We start from the raw sequence: 13,981 nt of genomic DNA, 5'->3' as shown, positions 1-13,981 counted from the left end.
GGGCGTGTAGGGGGCGGGTTTATAGGGTATACCCTTTGGTCGGTTGATGATGCATGGAGGGGATTGGAACTATGGCAATGAGACGATATACGATGGCATGAATATAAAACTAAAGTTCTCTCGTGTAAAATATATAATTCACAATAAAACATGAAAACAAAAAACAAAACAAAACAAAAAACCAAATGGCGCAGGAGACATCAAGGCAAGCAGTTGAGTACTCTCAGGGCACACCCCCTTTCAAGACTAAGACTCAGTGGGAATACATGAGCAGACATGTGCTCTGACTGGTGACCACATTCATAAGGAGAAGTGAGGGAAAAACAGCAATGAAGCTGCAAGCTAAGTCCAACCACATTCAATACATTCCTGTGAACCCGGGTAGAGATCTGGTTGGCCAGCAGTTTGGCAAGACCTGGGGACTCCTGGGCCCAGAGTTAGTAACATAACCACAGAGGACTAGAGTGGAGAATGAAGCATCCAGCTAATAAGAAGAGAGGGCATATGCACAAGAACACCCACACTTGCAGATAAAACCCATTTGACCTGGCTTCAGTGGCTGGATGATCAGAGCTCAACTAGAAGAAAGAAGAGGAACAAAAGTGTAATCAGATACAGTTTGATGAACTTGACCTACAACTAGGGATGCAGTAGCTCAAAAGAGGGAACAAATCTTTACAGCAAGGATCATTCCCACCCCTTCGATACACATGGTAGACAGGGATGGGCAACTTGGACATTGGCTACCCAAAATTGGGGGTGGGGGTGGGGGGACTACAAAGGCAGGAAGTGACTGGCTTACAAGCTTTCAAGAGGGAGCCTAGATCCAAAGGGCGTGGAGGAAGGTAGAATCTCCACTGAGTAGTATCCAATCTATTTGGGCGGGACTGATGAAAGGAGATGGGGATAGCACTCATGTGGTATAACAGTGAATAATTACAATCAGGACTGACTGTGAGGGTTGTTGTTGTTGTTAAGTGCCGTCGAGTCGGTTCTGACCCATAGCGACACTGTACAGGGTTTCCGAGGGTATAAATCTTTATGGGAGTAGAAAGCCTCATCTTTCTCCCGCGGAGCGGCTGGTAGTTTCGAACCGCTGACCTTAAGGTTCGCAGCCCGATTCGTAACCACTACGCTAGACTGTGAGGGTGGGAAATGTAAAAGTAGATGTTTTGTAGTAAAAGGAGCAGAGTGGTTGACTTTGCAGGCCAGGAGTGGAGGCCCCAGGGACCATCAAAGGAGACGAGCAGAGGGCGGGACATGGAGAGGGGGGAGCGGCTGAAGATTCCAGATTCATGGGAAGAAAGGAACTAAGAGATAGTGGTCATGAGGCAGACTTGCAGAATGTGCCCTTTGGTGGTGTAAATTATTTTATATGCCTTGAGTGTTTTTTGTATTTTTTAAAAAAATAAACAGCTAAAGTGAATAGAGAGAAATAAATAAACAGCTAAAGTGAATAGAGAGAAATACTGTTAACTGATGGTACATGAAGGAGATTGTAATCATTGTGATGAAACCAGTTGTATGATTTGTTGAATGTAAAACTGATGATCTTCCCTGTAAACTTTCACTCAATTCACAATAAAAACTTAAAGAAAAAAACAAAAAGAAAAATGGGTTTACTGGTCAGAAGAGACTGGAGGAACCTGAGACTATGGCTGTTGACCACCCTTCTGGTCTGAAAAGGAACTCATCCTTGTGGCCCAATTTGTAGACAAACGATAGGTATACAGGGGAGACAATAACACTATTAAGGTATACTCACCATGGAATGGCCAATCATTCAAAATCAAAAGGGCAACATTTTCCTAAGGACAAAGTTGAGAAGGGATGGGAAGGTGGGTAGAATGCAGACAGGAACCACAGGAAGGAAGCAGGCTAACTGTTGTTACATTGAGGGGATTGTAAACGTGGAGATGAAACAAAGTATAATTTGTTGAATGTAAGGGCGATGATCTTGTCTGTAAACCTTGACTCAATTCACAATGAAAAGATTTTTTAAATTTCTAAGAAAGCCTTTGACCTACCACAGCTATTGAAACCATATCGAGCTCAGTTCTGAAACACACAGAGTCATTTTTAGTTGGAAATAATTCTACAGTAACTAGTAATGGTGGTCATTGCAAATATTTAGGTGCCTGAAGAAAATGCTGACAAGCACAGGTGAGTAACTATTGCTGTATGCAAATCTCTCTTACTCCCCCAAGTTTCAGTCAAATTGTTGTTGTTATGTACAACTGAGCTGGTATCGACTCATAGTAACATTATGCACACAGAACAAAATACTGCTTGGTCCTGCGACAACCTCACAATCATTGCTACACATAGTTAATTACAGCTTTTACTGTGCCAATCCATCTAGGGGTCTTCCTTTTTTTTTTTTGCTGATCCTCCACTTTACCAAGCATCATGCCCTTTTCCAGAGACTGGTGCCTTCTGATAACATGTTTAAAATATGAGAGACAAAGTCTGGCCATTCTGGCTTCTAAGGAGCATTCTGGCTGTACTTTTTACAACATAGATTTGTTTGTTCTTTTTGTGGTCCATGGTACTTTTACTATTCTCCTCCAACACGATGACTTAAATGCACCAGTTCGTCTATGAACTCTATTCATTGCCCAACTTTCACATGCATATTTTGTTGTTAGGTGCCGTGGAGTCGATTTTGACCCATGGAGACCCTATATACAATTTCCGAGGAACAGCTGGTGAGCTTGAACCGTTGACGATGCAGTTCAAACAGCTTTGCAGTCTGGTGCATTAACCCACAGTGCCGCACCAGGACACCACATGTGTATGAGGTTATTGAAAATATCATGGCTTGAGTCAGGCACACCTTATTCCTCGAACTGATATCTTTACTGGTGAACACTTTAAAGAGGTCTTACGGAGCAGATTCGCCTAATGCAATACTTTGATTTCTTGAGTGCTGCTTGTTGAGTATTAATGGTTGATCTAAAAAAAATGAAATCTTTGACAACTTCAATCTTTTCTCCACTTATCTTGATGCTATTTTTTGTTCCAGTGGCTAGGATTTTTGTTTCATTTACATTGAGGTACAACCCATACCGAAGGCTATGGTCTTTGATCTTCATCAGTAAGCATTTAAGGCCTCTTCACTTTCAGCAAGCAAGGTTGCATCATCTGTATATTGCAGGTTGTTAATGAGTCTTCCTCCAGTCCTGATGCCATGTTGTTCCTATAATCTAGCTTCCCAGATTATATTCTCAGGATACAGATTGACTAAGTATGGTGAAAGAACACAAAGTGGAGCACACCTTTCCTAATTTTACACCGTTAAGTGTTCCCTCGTTTTGTTCGAACAACTTCTTCATGAGCACAATCAAGAGTTCTGGAATACTCATTCTTCACAACGCTGTCTATAGCTTGTCATGATCCACACAGTCAAAAGCCTTTGTATAGTCAATAGAGCACAGGTAAACATCTTCTTGGTATTCTCTGGTTTAAGCCAAGCTCCTTCTCACATCAGCAATTATATCCCTTGTTCCACATTCGTTTGTGAATCTAGCCTGAACCTCTGGCAGCTCCCTGTCAATGTACTGCTGTAGGTGTTTTTGAATTATTTTTAGCAAAATTTTACTTGCATGTAATATTAATGATATTGTATGATGATTTCTACTTTACGTTGGGTCACCTCTCTTTGGAATGGGTATAAATATTGTCTTCCAACCAATTGGCCAGGTAACTGTCTTCCAAATTTCTTGGCATAGATGAGTGCCTTTAGGTCTGTAACAGTTTGTTGAAAGATTTTCATTTATATTCCATCAATTCCCGGAGTCTTGTTTTTTGCCAATGCCTTCAGTGTACCTTGAACTTCTTCCTTCAGTATCATTGGCTCTTGATCATATGTTACCTCTTGATATGGCTGAACAAAGACCATTTATTTTGGGTACAATGACTCTGCATATTTCTTCCACCTACTTTTGATGGTTTCTGCATCAATCACTATGTTGCCCATTGAATCCTTCAATATTTCAAGTCAAGGCTTGAATTTTTTCTTCAGTTCCCTCAGCTTGAGAAATGCTGAGTGTATTCTTCCCTTTTGATTTTCTAACTCCAGATCTTTGCACATTTCATTATATTACTTGACCTTGTCTTCTCAAGCTGCCCTTTGAAATGTTCTATTCAGATCTTTTATCTCTTCAATTTTGTCATTTGCTTTAGCATCTCTATGCTGGAAAGCAATTTTCAGAGTCTCTTATGATATCCATTTTGTTCTTTTCCTTCTTTCTTGTCTTCATAATGACCTTTGGCTTTCTTTCTGTATGATGTTCTTGATGTTATCACACAACTCTTTTGATCTTTGGTCATTAATGTCTAATCCATAAAATCTGTCCTTGACATGATCTCTACATTCAGTGAGATATGCTCAAGGTCATATATGAACAAGTCATGGGCTTGTTTTAACCTAAACTTGCATGTGAGGAACTGATGCTCTGTTCCACAGTCTACCCCTGGCCTTGTTTTGGCTCACGATATGGAGCTTTTCCACTATCTCTTTCCACAGATGAAGTCAGTTTTATTTCTGTGTATTCTATCTAGTGAGTTACATAAAAGAGCTGTCTTTTATGTTGCTTAAAATAGGTGTTTGCAATGAATAAGACATTGGTCTTGCAAAATTCTATCATATCTCCAGCATCATTTCTATCACTAAGGCCATATTTTCCAGTAATTAATTGACCCTTCCTCTTTGTTTGCAACCTTTGCATTCCAGTCACCAGTAATTATCAATACATCTTTATTGCATATTTGATTAATTTCAAATTGAAGAAGTTGTTAGAATTCTTCGATTTCAGCATCTCTGGCTTTAGTGGTTGGTACATACATTTTAATAATAGTTGTATTAACTGGTCTTTCTTGTAGGAGTATGAATATTATGCTACCACAGACAGTATAGTACTTCAAGATGGATCTTGAGATGTTCTTATTGATAATGAATGTGATGCCATTCCCCCTCAATTTGTCATTCACTGCATAGTAAATCTTGTGATTGTCAGATTCTAAATGGCCAATACCAGTCCATTTACACTTACTAATGCTTTGGATATCGATGTTTACGTGTTCCAATTCATTTTTGACAATTTCCAATTTTTCTAGAGTCATATATCATACTTTCCATGTCCCAATTATTAATGGAAGTTTACAGCTCTTTCTCCTCGTTTTGAATTGTAACCATCAACAAATGAAGGTCCCAAAAGGTTTACTCCATTTGTGTCATTACAGTCAACTCTACTTTAAGGAGGCACCTATTCCCCAGTTGCATTTTGAGTGCCTTCCAACCTGTAGGGCGCATTTTCCAGTATTATATCTGACAATATTCTGGTGCTATCTGATAGTGTTCCACTGCTATTAATAAAGTTTTCAGTGATTAAATATTCGGAAGTAGTTCTTCCCTCTTTTTCCTTTGCCTATCATAGTCTGGAGGATAAGAAGAATGTTAAATGAACTAGAACCTGTGTAAAAAAAACAAACATTACTAAGTGGTTTCTGCAAGTAACATGTTTTTAAAATAATTCTCACCTTTTTTGAAAACCTTTTCATTTTCATCTACATAACTTATTATTTCTGGTATTAAGTTTAATGACTTCAGCTCTGAGAAAGATGGAATTTCAATCTCTTGTTTTCGGCTTGTAGTCATTAATAATTCACGCCCAATAGACAAAGTTGATGGCTGAAATAAATAAATAGTCAAATGAAGAGGCTAGGGAGATTTTACAAATAAATATTTTAAAATTTACATACAGATACATGTGCTTAAATGGCATACCATATTTTAAACTAAACTCACAGTCAAAACTTTTAATGAGATAGTTGACATTATATACAGTTAAAAACCAAAAGTGAAGCACACCAAAACTGTAAGTATTGTTCTCTCTGAATAATATCCTTTACTGCCATTTACTACACTGATGATGTATAATATACTTAAATGTACAAATATCTTCTTCTGGACTAACAGCAAATTAAAATTTTTTGAAATTAAAAACAATCACTGCAGCAGATGAGATATGGTGAATGGGAAGCAAAGAGACAGGTCAATGGGATGGAATGAATCTTTACTGTACCACATGAAATAGGTTTCTCTTTCACTCTTACAGAACTGCATTCCTCAACATGTGAGATTGTAAATTTACACTTAACTCTCAGAGTTCAAGGGTGCAGAGGATGAAGAAAAGAGGTTAATATGTGAATTGATATTTGTACCATGTATGTAACGAAACTCTTAAAATATGTGTCCTTTGCAAATTTTAAAGCCCAAAATGTAAAACATTTTAAGTTGTCTTTAATTTTTTTTAAACTAACTTTGTGACTGCATTTAATTTGCATGTGTCTAGATTTTTTTAGCTTATCAACTACAAAAAAAAAATTAGATGCACTTCCAATTGCTGGAATTCTTGTAATGCACAATGACATCATAATAACAATTCTGTGTGCGACCTAACTATGTGGTGGAAAGGAACACTGTCTAAGAAGTTTGGCTATTAATATGCAAAGATACTATCTTTATTAACTAACTACTGGTGGTGGTGATTATTTGTTGTACAGTAGGTTCTGACCCATAGTGACCCTATATAGGGTTTCCAAGGCTGTGGTGCTATAGGATAAGCACTCAACCACAAAGTTGGTTTGAACCAAAAGGGTGACGGGTTTAAACTCACTAGCCTCTTCTCGGAAACCCTATGAAGTGTCGGTTATGAGTCAGAGCTGACTCAAAGGCACTTAACAACAACAAAATATTTACAGGAGCAGAAAGCCTCATCTTTCTCCTACAGAACGGCTGAGTGATTCAAACTGTTGACCTTGTGGTTAGCAGCCCAATTCATAATCCACTACACCACCAGGGCACTTAACATTCAGTATTGGACAATCAGTATTCTTAATGAGACCACTTCTCTTACAGTTCAATTACTATTTGTTTTGCATATAACTTTAAAAAATCAACATTTCTTGCTCCAGTTTCTAATTTTTAATTACTGGTAGTGTAGTGGTTACAAGTCAGGCTGCTAACCCCTAGGTCAGCAGTTCAAAACTACCAGTTATTCAGTGGGACAATGATGAGGCTTTCTGCTCCCATAAAGAATCAGTGGTGGTTATGTGCCGTGGAGTAGGTTTCAACTCATAGAGACTCTGTACAGGGTTTCTGAGACTGTAAATCTTTACAGGAGCAGAAAGCCTCATCTTTCTCTTGCGGAACAGCTGCTAATTTTGAACTGCTGACCCTGAGATTAGCAGCCTAATTTGTAACCACTACATTACCAGAGAAATCCTATACAGATTGCTATGAGTCGGAACCAACTCCAAGGCACATAACCACAACCACCACCAACCATCAGTTATATAGATTAAAATAATCTGAGGTTTTACAATCCCTTATACATACACTGCATACCAGACCAATTAAATCAGAATACACCTAGGTAGGAACCTGACTTCAATATTTATTAAAATTTCCAGGTATTTCCAATGTGTAGCCAAGTTGAGAATCATTGTCTTAGAAGTAAATCTGATTTTAACTGAAACACTTTCAATTCTTTATAATGTATTTTTAATTCATTATCATGCCTTTTAACCTGACAACTGTAGGCAGCAATGTATATTAAAAAAACAAACTTCACTACATTTATAAGAAAACTATTGAAGAATTACAACTTCATTTTAACCTACTGTATCTTCCAGTTTCTCCTGACAAAAGTTCTCTTTATCTGTGTAAAGATCTTCTTTCTCATTACCTTCCAAATTCTCTTGACAAGAGAAACATTCCCTTTAAAGAAAAACAAGAAAACAACATTTAATGAGTATTTGTTAAAAGTAAGGTACATACTAAATGCTTAGTAAATATCTATTAAATGAGTAAATGAAAAAATAAAGCACATAGTCTATCATCAAAGACAAGACTGCTTTATTGTTGCTGTTGTTATGTGTCGTCGAGCCGGTTCTGGCTCACAGCAACCCTGGGTAGGATTTCCAAGGAGTGGCTAGTGAGTTTGAACTGCTGACCTTGTTGTTCAAACCAACCGTGAGGGTCAGTGCTTACCCTACAGCACGCTGTAATTTGGAACTTATCAGATAAAATTTTAATAAAAATTCTAAACCATTGAAAAATTATTTTTCAAATGTCATTAGTTTTGGTATTATGCACTGGAACATAAGATCAGTTTGAACAGTAAGGTCAGGGTTCAAACTCACCAGCCGCTCCTTGGAAATCCTATACAGGGTCACTGTGAGCTGGAACTAACTGGACAACATTTAGCAATAACAACAGATTGCTTTGAGCACCTAGAAATGACAAAGACCCTTGTATCCTAGTATTTGCTTTGAAAACATAGTGACCATAATTAAAGGATTAGTTTAAAACTACTGATGGCATGTACTAGGGGGCTTCAAAAGTTTGTGGGAAAATACCATCATCTTTTAATCCCATTTTTCCATGAACTTTTTGAAGCCCCCTCAGGTCTTTATCACACTGGGTTTTGCCGTTCCTACAGCCAATATTTCTGTGTTACTCTGAGTGAGTGAAGGATATGGTAATAGTCTAGTACCAATACCTGATATTTTATTCTAAGATGCTATATATGATTTTACATATTCAGCTTAAATCAAAGATTGCAAAACAAACAAAAAATAGTATTGACAGTTATAGCTACCTCAAACCAGAAAGCAATTTAATTTTTGGCAAAACAGAAAATGGAAGTGGTTTTCTTTATCTCAATTTTTTTAGATTACTATATATACAAAAGGAGTCCTGGTATGGCATTGTGGGTTAATGTGCCAGATTGCAAAGCCATTTGAACTGCAAGGTTGGTGGTTCAAGCTCAGCAGATGCTCCGTGAAAACCCTATACAAGAAGGTTGCTATGGGTCGGAACTGACTCGGCGGCACTTAACAACAACAACATATATACAAAATGTTTATAATGCATCCACTGATAAAAATTTGGAGACTTAACCAGAATTGTAGTCAATCAAAATCAAAATATATGTTGTTGTTAAGTGCTGTTGAGTCAGTTCCAACTCACTGTGACTCTGTATAGGGTTTCTAAGGAGTAGCTGGTGGATTTGAACCATTGAACTTATGATTAGCAATCCAGCTTACTCTACTGTGACACACCAGGACTACAATGATTACAGCTGAGGTAAAGCAATGAATGTTGTTGTTGTTGTTGTGAAGTGCAGTTGAATCAGTTTTGCCCCATAGTGATCCAAGGAGTGACTGGTGAGTTTGAACCGTTGACCTTGCAGTTCAAACGGCTTTACAGTCTGGCGTATTAACCCACAGTGCCACACCAGGACTACTTAAAGCAATGAAAGAATATAATTATCAACAACAACTAAACTTGTGAGCTTGCAAAGAATATTTTCTCCTCTTAAAATTATTTGTAGCATTAAACAATTAAGTACCTGGAAAAATTAGGTTTTGTGAAGATTTGCAGTTCTGGACTACTCAAGAGAGTATTAAAAGTTGGTAGATGACTGCTATGGGTCATCAAATTATTTCCAAAAATTATTTCTTCTTCCTCAATAAAAGAATCTTGAAAGAAATAAGAAATAATAGCATAAAAAAAATTAGAAAAGATATACAAAGAAATCTGGATAGTTACAATAATTTGCCATTAGATATGGATTGACACATTTTTAACTTTTTAGCTCTACAGTACACTGTGCATATAAAGCAAGTAGCATAGTATTGGTGCATAGGTAAAAGTTCAATACATTTTAATATTTAACACTCTGAAGAATAGTCAAATAGCCTGAAAGAGTTACACTGTTTCTATGTCAAAGAACTATAACAAAGACTGCCTAACTTAATGGAGGAATATACCTCATTGCTTTATCCTTCAAAATAGGCAGGGATAGCCTAAGCAAAATTATAAAGAATTAAAAGCATTTGGCTCTTGTGGACCCTAGTATACTCTTCTCAGCATCATTTTACCTCTTAAGGTATCTAAGTCATCCCCCAGACACTCTGACCTGTAGGAAATGGAAATGCTTTTCAAAGCCTACAAATAAGACCAACTCTGATTCTATCAATCTAAAGTTATCCATACATGGATACTATAATATCAATTACAATAGAAATTATATAGCCAAGTGTCTACTTGAGAAGTGTGATATATCTCACATATTAAAAAACATTACTGCTAACAGTTAATTACTGAAATAAATATCTCCTCTCTAAACCCACCCTGCTATGTTTGGATTACTTTATAATCTTGGCTACTTGTATCAGAGCTTAATGGTTTCTAAATCAAGGAGGAGACGTAAAACATGATTCCATTTTTCATGCCCTCTACCTAGGTGGAAATATAAGAAGGAAGCTACAAGCTCAGATGAAGAACTATTCAAAAACCAATGCTCTCCCCCAAAGCAAAAGTACCTTGAAGGGTTTGTCAAGTTATTTGTTTAGTTGAATGATGGTAAAATGACATGAGAGAAATAGAGCATAAAGTTTTCAGGTAGTGTTCCTAATAAATACATTCGTATGGTATAAGGCAGGCAGTCAGGGAACATCTCTGCTTGGTGCTTAAAAATATATCAAAAGAGAACTTCTGCTATAAACCAGTCTCACAAGAGATTGATTATAAACTGTTAAATTCCTGATGATCTCATGCTGAAGAGCTTCACAGCACAAACCAAGTAAAATTAGAAAATCAGTCCCATGTCATTGCTGCTGTTAGGTCGGCTCTGACTCAGCAACCCTGTGCACAACAAAACGAAACATTGCCTGGTCTTATACCATACTCACAGTTGTTGTTAAGTTTGAGACAACTGTTGCTGCTACTAAATCAATCCATCTTGTTAGGGGTCTTCTTCTTTTTAGAGGGCCCACCACTTTATCAAGTACTATGTCCTTCTCCAGGAGCAAGCCTCTCTGTATAATATGCCCAAAGTACAAGAAATGAAGTCTCTTCAACACCTTAAGGATCATTCTGGCTGTACGTCTTAGAACACAGATTTGTTTGTTTTTCTGGCAGTCCTGGTAATTTCAATATCCTTCTTCAACACCATAATGCAAATGCATCAATTCTTTTAAGGTCTTCTTTATTCACCGCTCAACTTTCACATGCATATGAGGTAGCTGAAAGTACATAGCTTGGGGCAGGGGCAATTTAGTCCTCAAAATGACATCTTTGCTCTTGAACACTTTAAAGAGGTCTTGTGTAGCAGATATGCCTAATGCAGCTAGTTAATCAAACCAACATGTTGTCTGCTATCTTGATTGCTTCCATACAAGTTGATTATAGACAGAAGCAAACTGAAGTCTGACAACTTCCATCTTTTCTTTGTTTATCATTGTTGTTGGTCCAGTTGTGAAGACTTTAATGTTCTTTACATTGAAGTGCAATCCATGCTGAAGGGTACTATATGACTAAACTGGGACTCTTCGAAAAGTTAAAAAATGATTCCTTTATATAATCCATCCTGGCATTGCAGGATAATTTGCTGGACTACAAGGTCAGTTTGAGCCACAAGGCTGGCAGTTCAAACCCACCAGCTGCTCCTTGGAAATCCTATACAGGGTTGCTATGAGTTGGAACTGACTCAATGGCACTTAACAGCAACAACATAAATATTAATGAAATCATATCGATACTAAAAACTCAAAAGGCATTCATTTGTACCCTCACACTCTACTTGCAAACACAAAAATTTGAGCCATCTTTCTCTCCTAGATCTTCATCTACATATTTCTGGAAGTTCATGGGGACAATTCATGTCAGTTATGTCTTGTTTTTTAAAGGAGCCACTTGAGGGCAGCATGTCACCATAATGGATGTTCTTTGTAACACAAAGGTTGTTACCAAGGAAGCTACTCATATATTTATAGCTATTACAGACTTTCTTAAGAGTTCTTACTCTGTTGCAGTTATTATTCACTACATAGACATGAGGAGATTATTTACTCTATTGTAGAACACTGTCAAATTGTCACCAGGAGACAAAGTTTGGGCTAGTTAATGATGAAAAAGTGCGTAACAAGGATCTACTGATTGGGACCACCACTAGTCTGACAGTTTGTCTTAATGTGATGGCTTGCATGTTGCTGTGATGCTGGAAGCTATGCTACCGATATTTTTAATGCCAGTAGGGTCATTCACAGTGGACAGATTTCAGCCGAGCTTCCAAACTAAAATAAACTAGAAAAAGGAGAGACAGACCACTTCTGAATATTTAGGGACTGAAAACCTACGAATACCAGTGGAACACTGTCAGATAACCCCAGAATATTGAATATTGAAATATTACAAATAGTAGCAGAATATTGCTAGATATAGTGCTAGAAGATAAGCCCTTCAGATTGGAAGGCACTAAAATACTACTGGGAAGAGCTGCCTCCTCAAAGTAGAGTTGACCACGATGACAGCAATGGAGTACAGCTAATGGGGCACAATACAAAAGGAGAGGAAACAACTGCAAACCTCCATTAATAATCATAGCATGGACTGTTGTTCTTGTTATGTGCCATGGAGTCCGTTCCGACTCATAGCGACCCTGTACAGGGTTTCCGAGGCTGTAAATCTTTATGAGAACAGAAAGCCTCATCTTTCTCCCACAGAACAGCTGGCAGTTTCGAACTGCTGACCCTGCGGTTCTCAGCCTGATTTGTAACCACTACAGTACCAGAGACTGTATGAAGTATGAGTCAAGAGAAATTGGAAGTTGTCAAAAACTAAATGGTATACAGTTATCAGCTATTTTGAATCTCACAATCATATGGCTGACAATGCCAGAAACGACAAATTAAAAGGAATGACATCACATTCATCATTATTTCCAGATCTATCTTGAAACATAATGCTGTGACAGGATAATACCCATATGCATACAAGGAAGACCAGTTAATATCACTTTTATTCAAATTTAATTAACTAAAACCAGTGATGATGTAATTGAAGAATTCTAACAACTTCTTCAGTCTGAAATTGATCAGACATGCAATCAAGTTGTATTGATAATTCCAATCAATACTGGTGATGGGAATGCAAAAGTTGGAAACTGGAAGGATCGGTAGTTGGAAAATAATGACCACGGTGATAAAAATGATGCAGAAGATTGCATGATAGAAATTTGTAAGACTAATGATTCATTCATTGTAAATACCTTTTTTAAAAAACATAAAAGACAACTATACACATGGACCTGACCAGATGGAATACACAGAAATTAAACTGACTAAATCTGTGGAAAGAGATAATGGAAAAACTCTGTATCACCAGTCAAAACAAGGCCAGGGGCAGACTCTGGAACAGACCATCAACTGCTCACATGGAAGTTCAGACTGCAGAAAATGAAAACAAGTCCATGAGAGCCAAATTATGACCTTGAACATATCTCACCTGAATTTAAAGATCATCTTAACAACAGATTTGATGCATTCGACAATTACAACCAAAGATCAAAAGAGTTCTGGGATGACATCAAGAACATCATAAAAGAATAAAGCGAAAAGTCATTAAGATGACAAGGAAGAAGGAAAAGATCAAAATGGATGTTAGAAGAGGCTCTGAAACTTGTTCTCCAGTGTAGAAATGTTAAAATAAAGGAAGAAATGAGTAGATAAAAGAGCTGAACAGAACACTTCAAAGGGCAGTTTGAAAAGATAAGGTCAAGTATTATAATGAAATGTGTAAAGACCTGGAGTTAGAAAACCAAGAGAGAAGAACACACTCATCATTTCTCAAGCTGAAAGAACTGTAGAGAGATGAAGGTAAAGATGGCGGATCGGGTGGACATATAGCAGAGAGCTCCGCCAACAACAACACAGAATTTCTGACCAAGCAGGCTCACGGGCTGGTCCCAGAACTCTGAACCACATATAAAGGAATACTTAGAAGGTTGGAAGGCTCACAGCTGGGGGAATCTGTGGCAGAAGCAAGAAATCTATTGCTTTCTAGTCCGGGACGCTCGACTGCTCCAGGAGCCGCCATCTTGGGTGAGACCACGTGGGGGAAGGATCAGAG

The 13,981-nt window shown here is 37.7% G+C and overlaps 1 protein-coding gene across 1 annotated transcript in view; it reads right to left on the bottom strand.

Moving 5' to 3' along the window:
* Positions 1 to 13,981, bottom strand: part of LOC102825748 (chromosome unknown open reading frame, human C9orf84) — a 152,287-nt gene that overhangs the window by 108,382 nt on the left and 29,924 nt on the right. Inside the window, 3 exon segments of the mRNA XM_006864729.1 lie at positions 5,542 to 5,692; positions 7,672 to 7,783; positions 9,420 to 9,549. Coding sequence (XP_006864791.1) covers positions 5,542 to 5,692; positions 7,672 to 7,783; positions 9,420 to 9,549 — 393 coding nt within the window.

The sequence above is a fragment of the Chrysochloris asiatica genome, unplaced genomic scaffold (assembly GCF_000296735.1).
Source record: "Chrysochloris asiatica unplaced genomic scaffold, ChrAsi1.0 scaffold00069, whole genome shotgun sequence".
Classification (NCBI taxonomy): domain Eukaryota; kingdom Metazoa; phylum Chordata; class Mammalia; order Afrosoricida; family Chrysochloridae; genus Chrysochloris; species Chrysochloris asiatica.
Note: the sequence above shows the minus strand (reverse complement) of the source record. Positions and strands in the feature narration are given on the sequence as shown.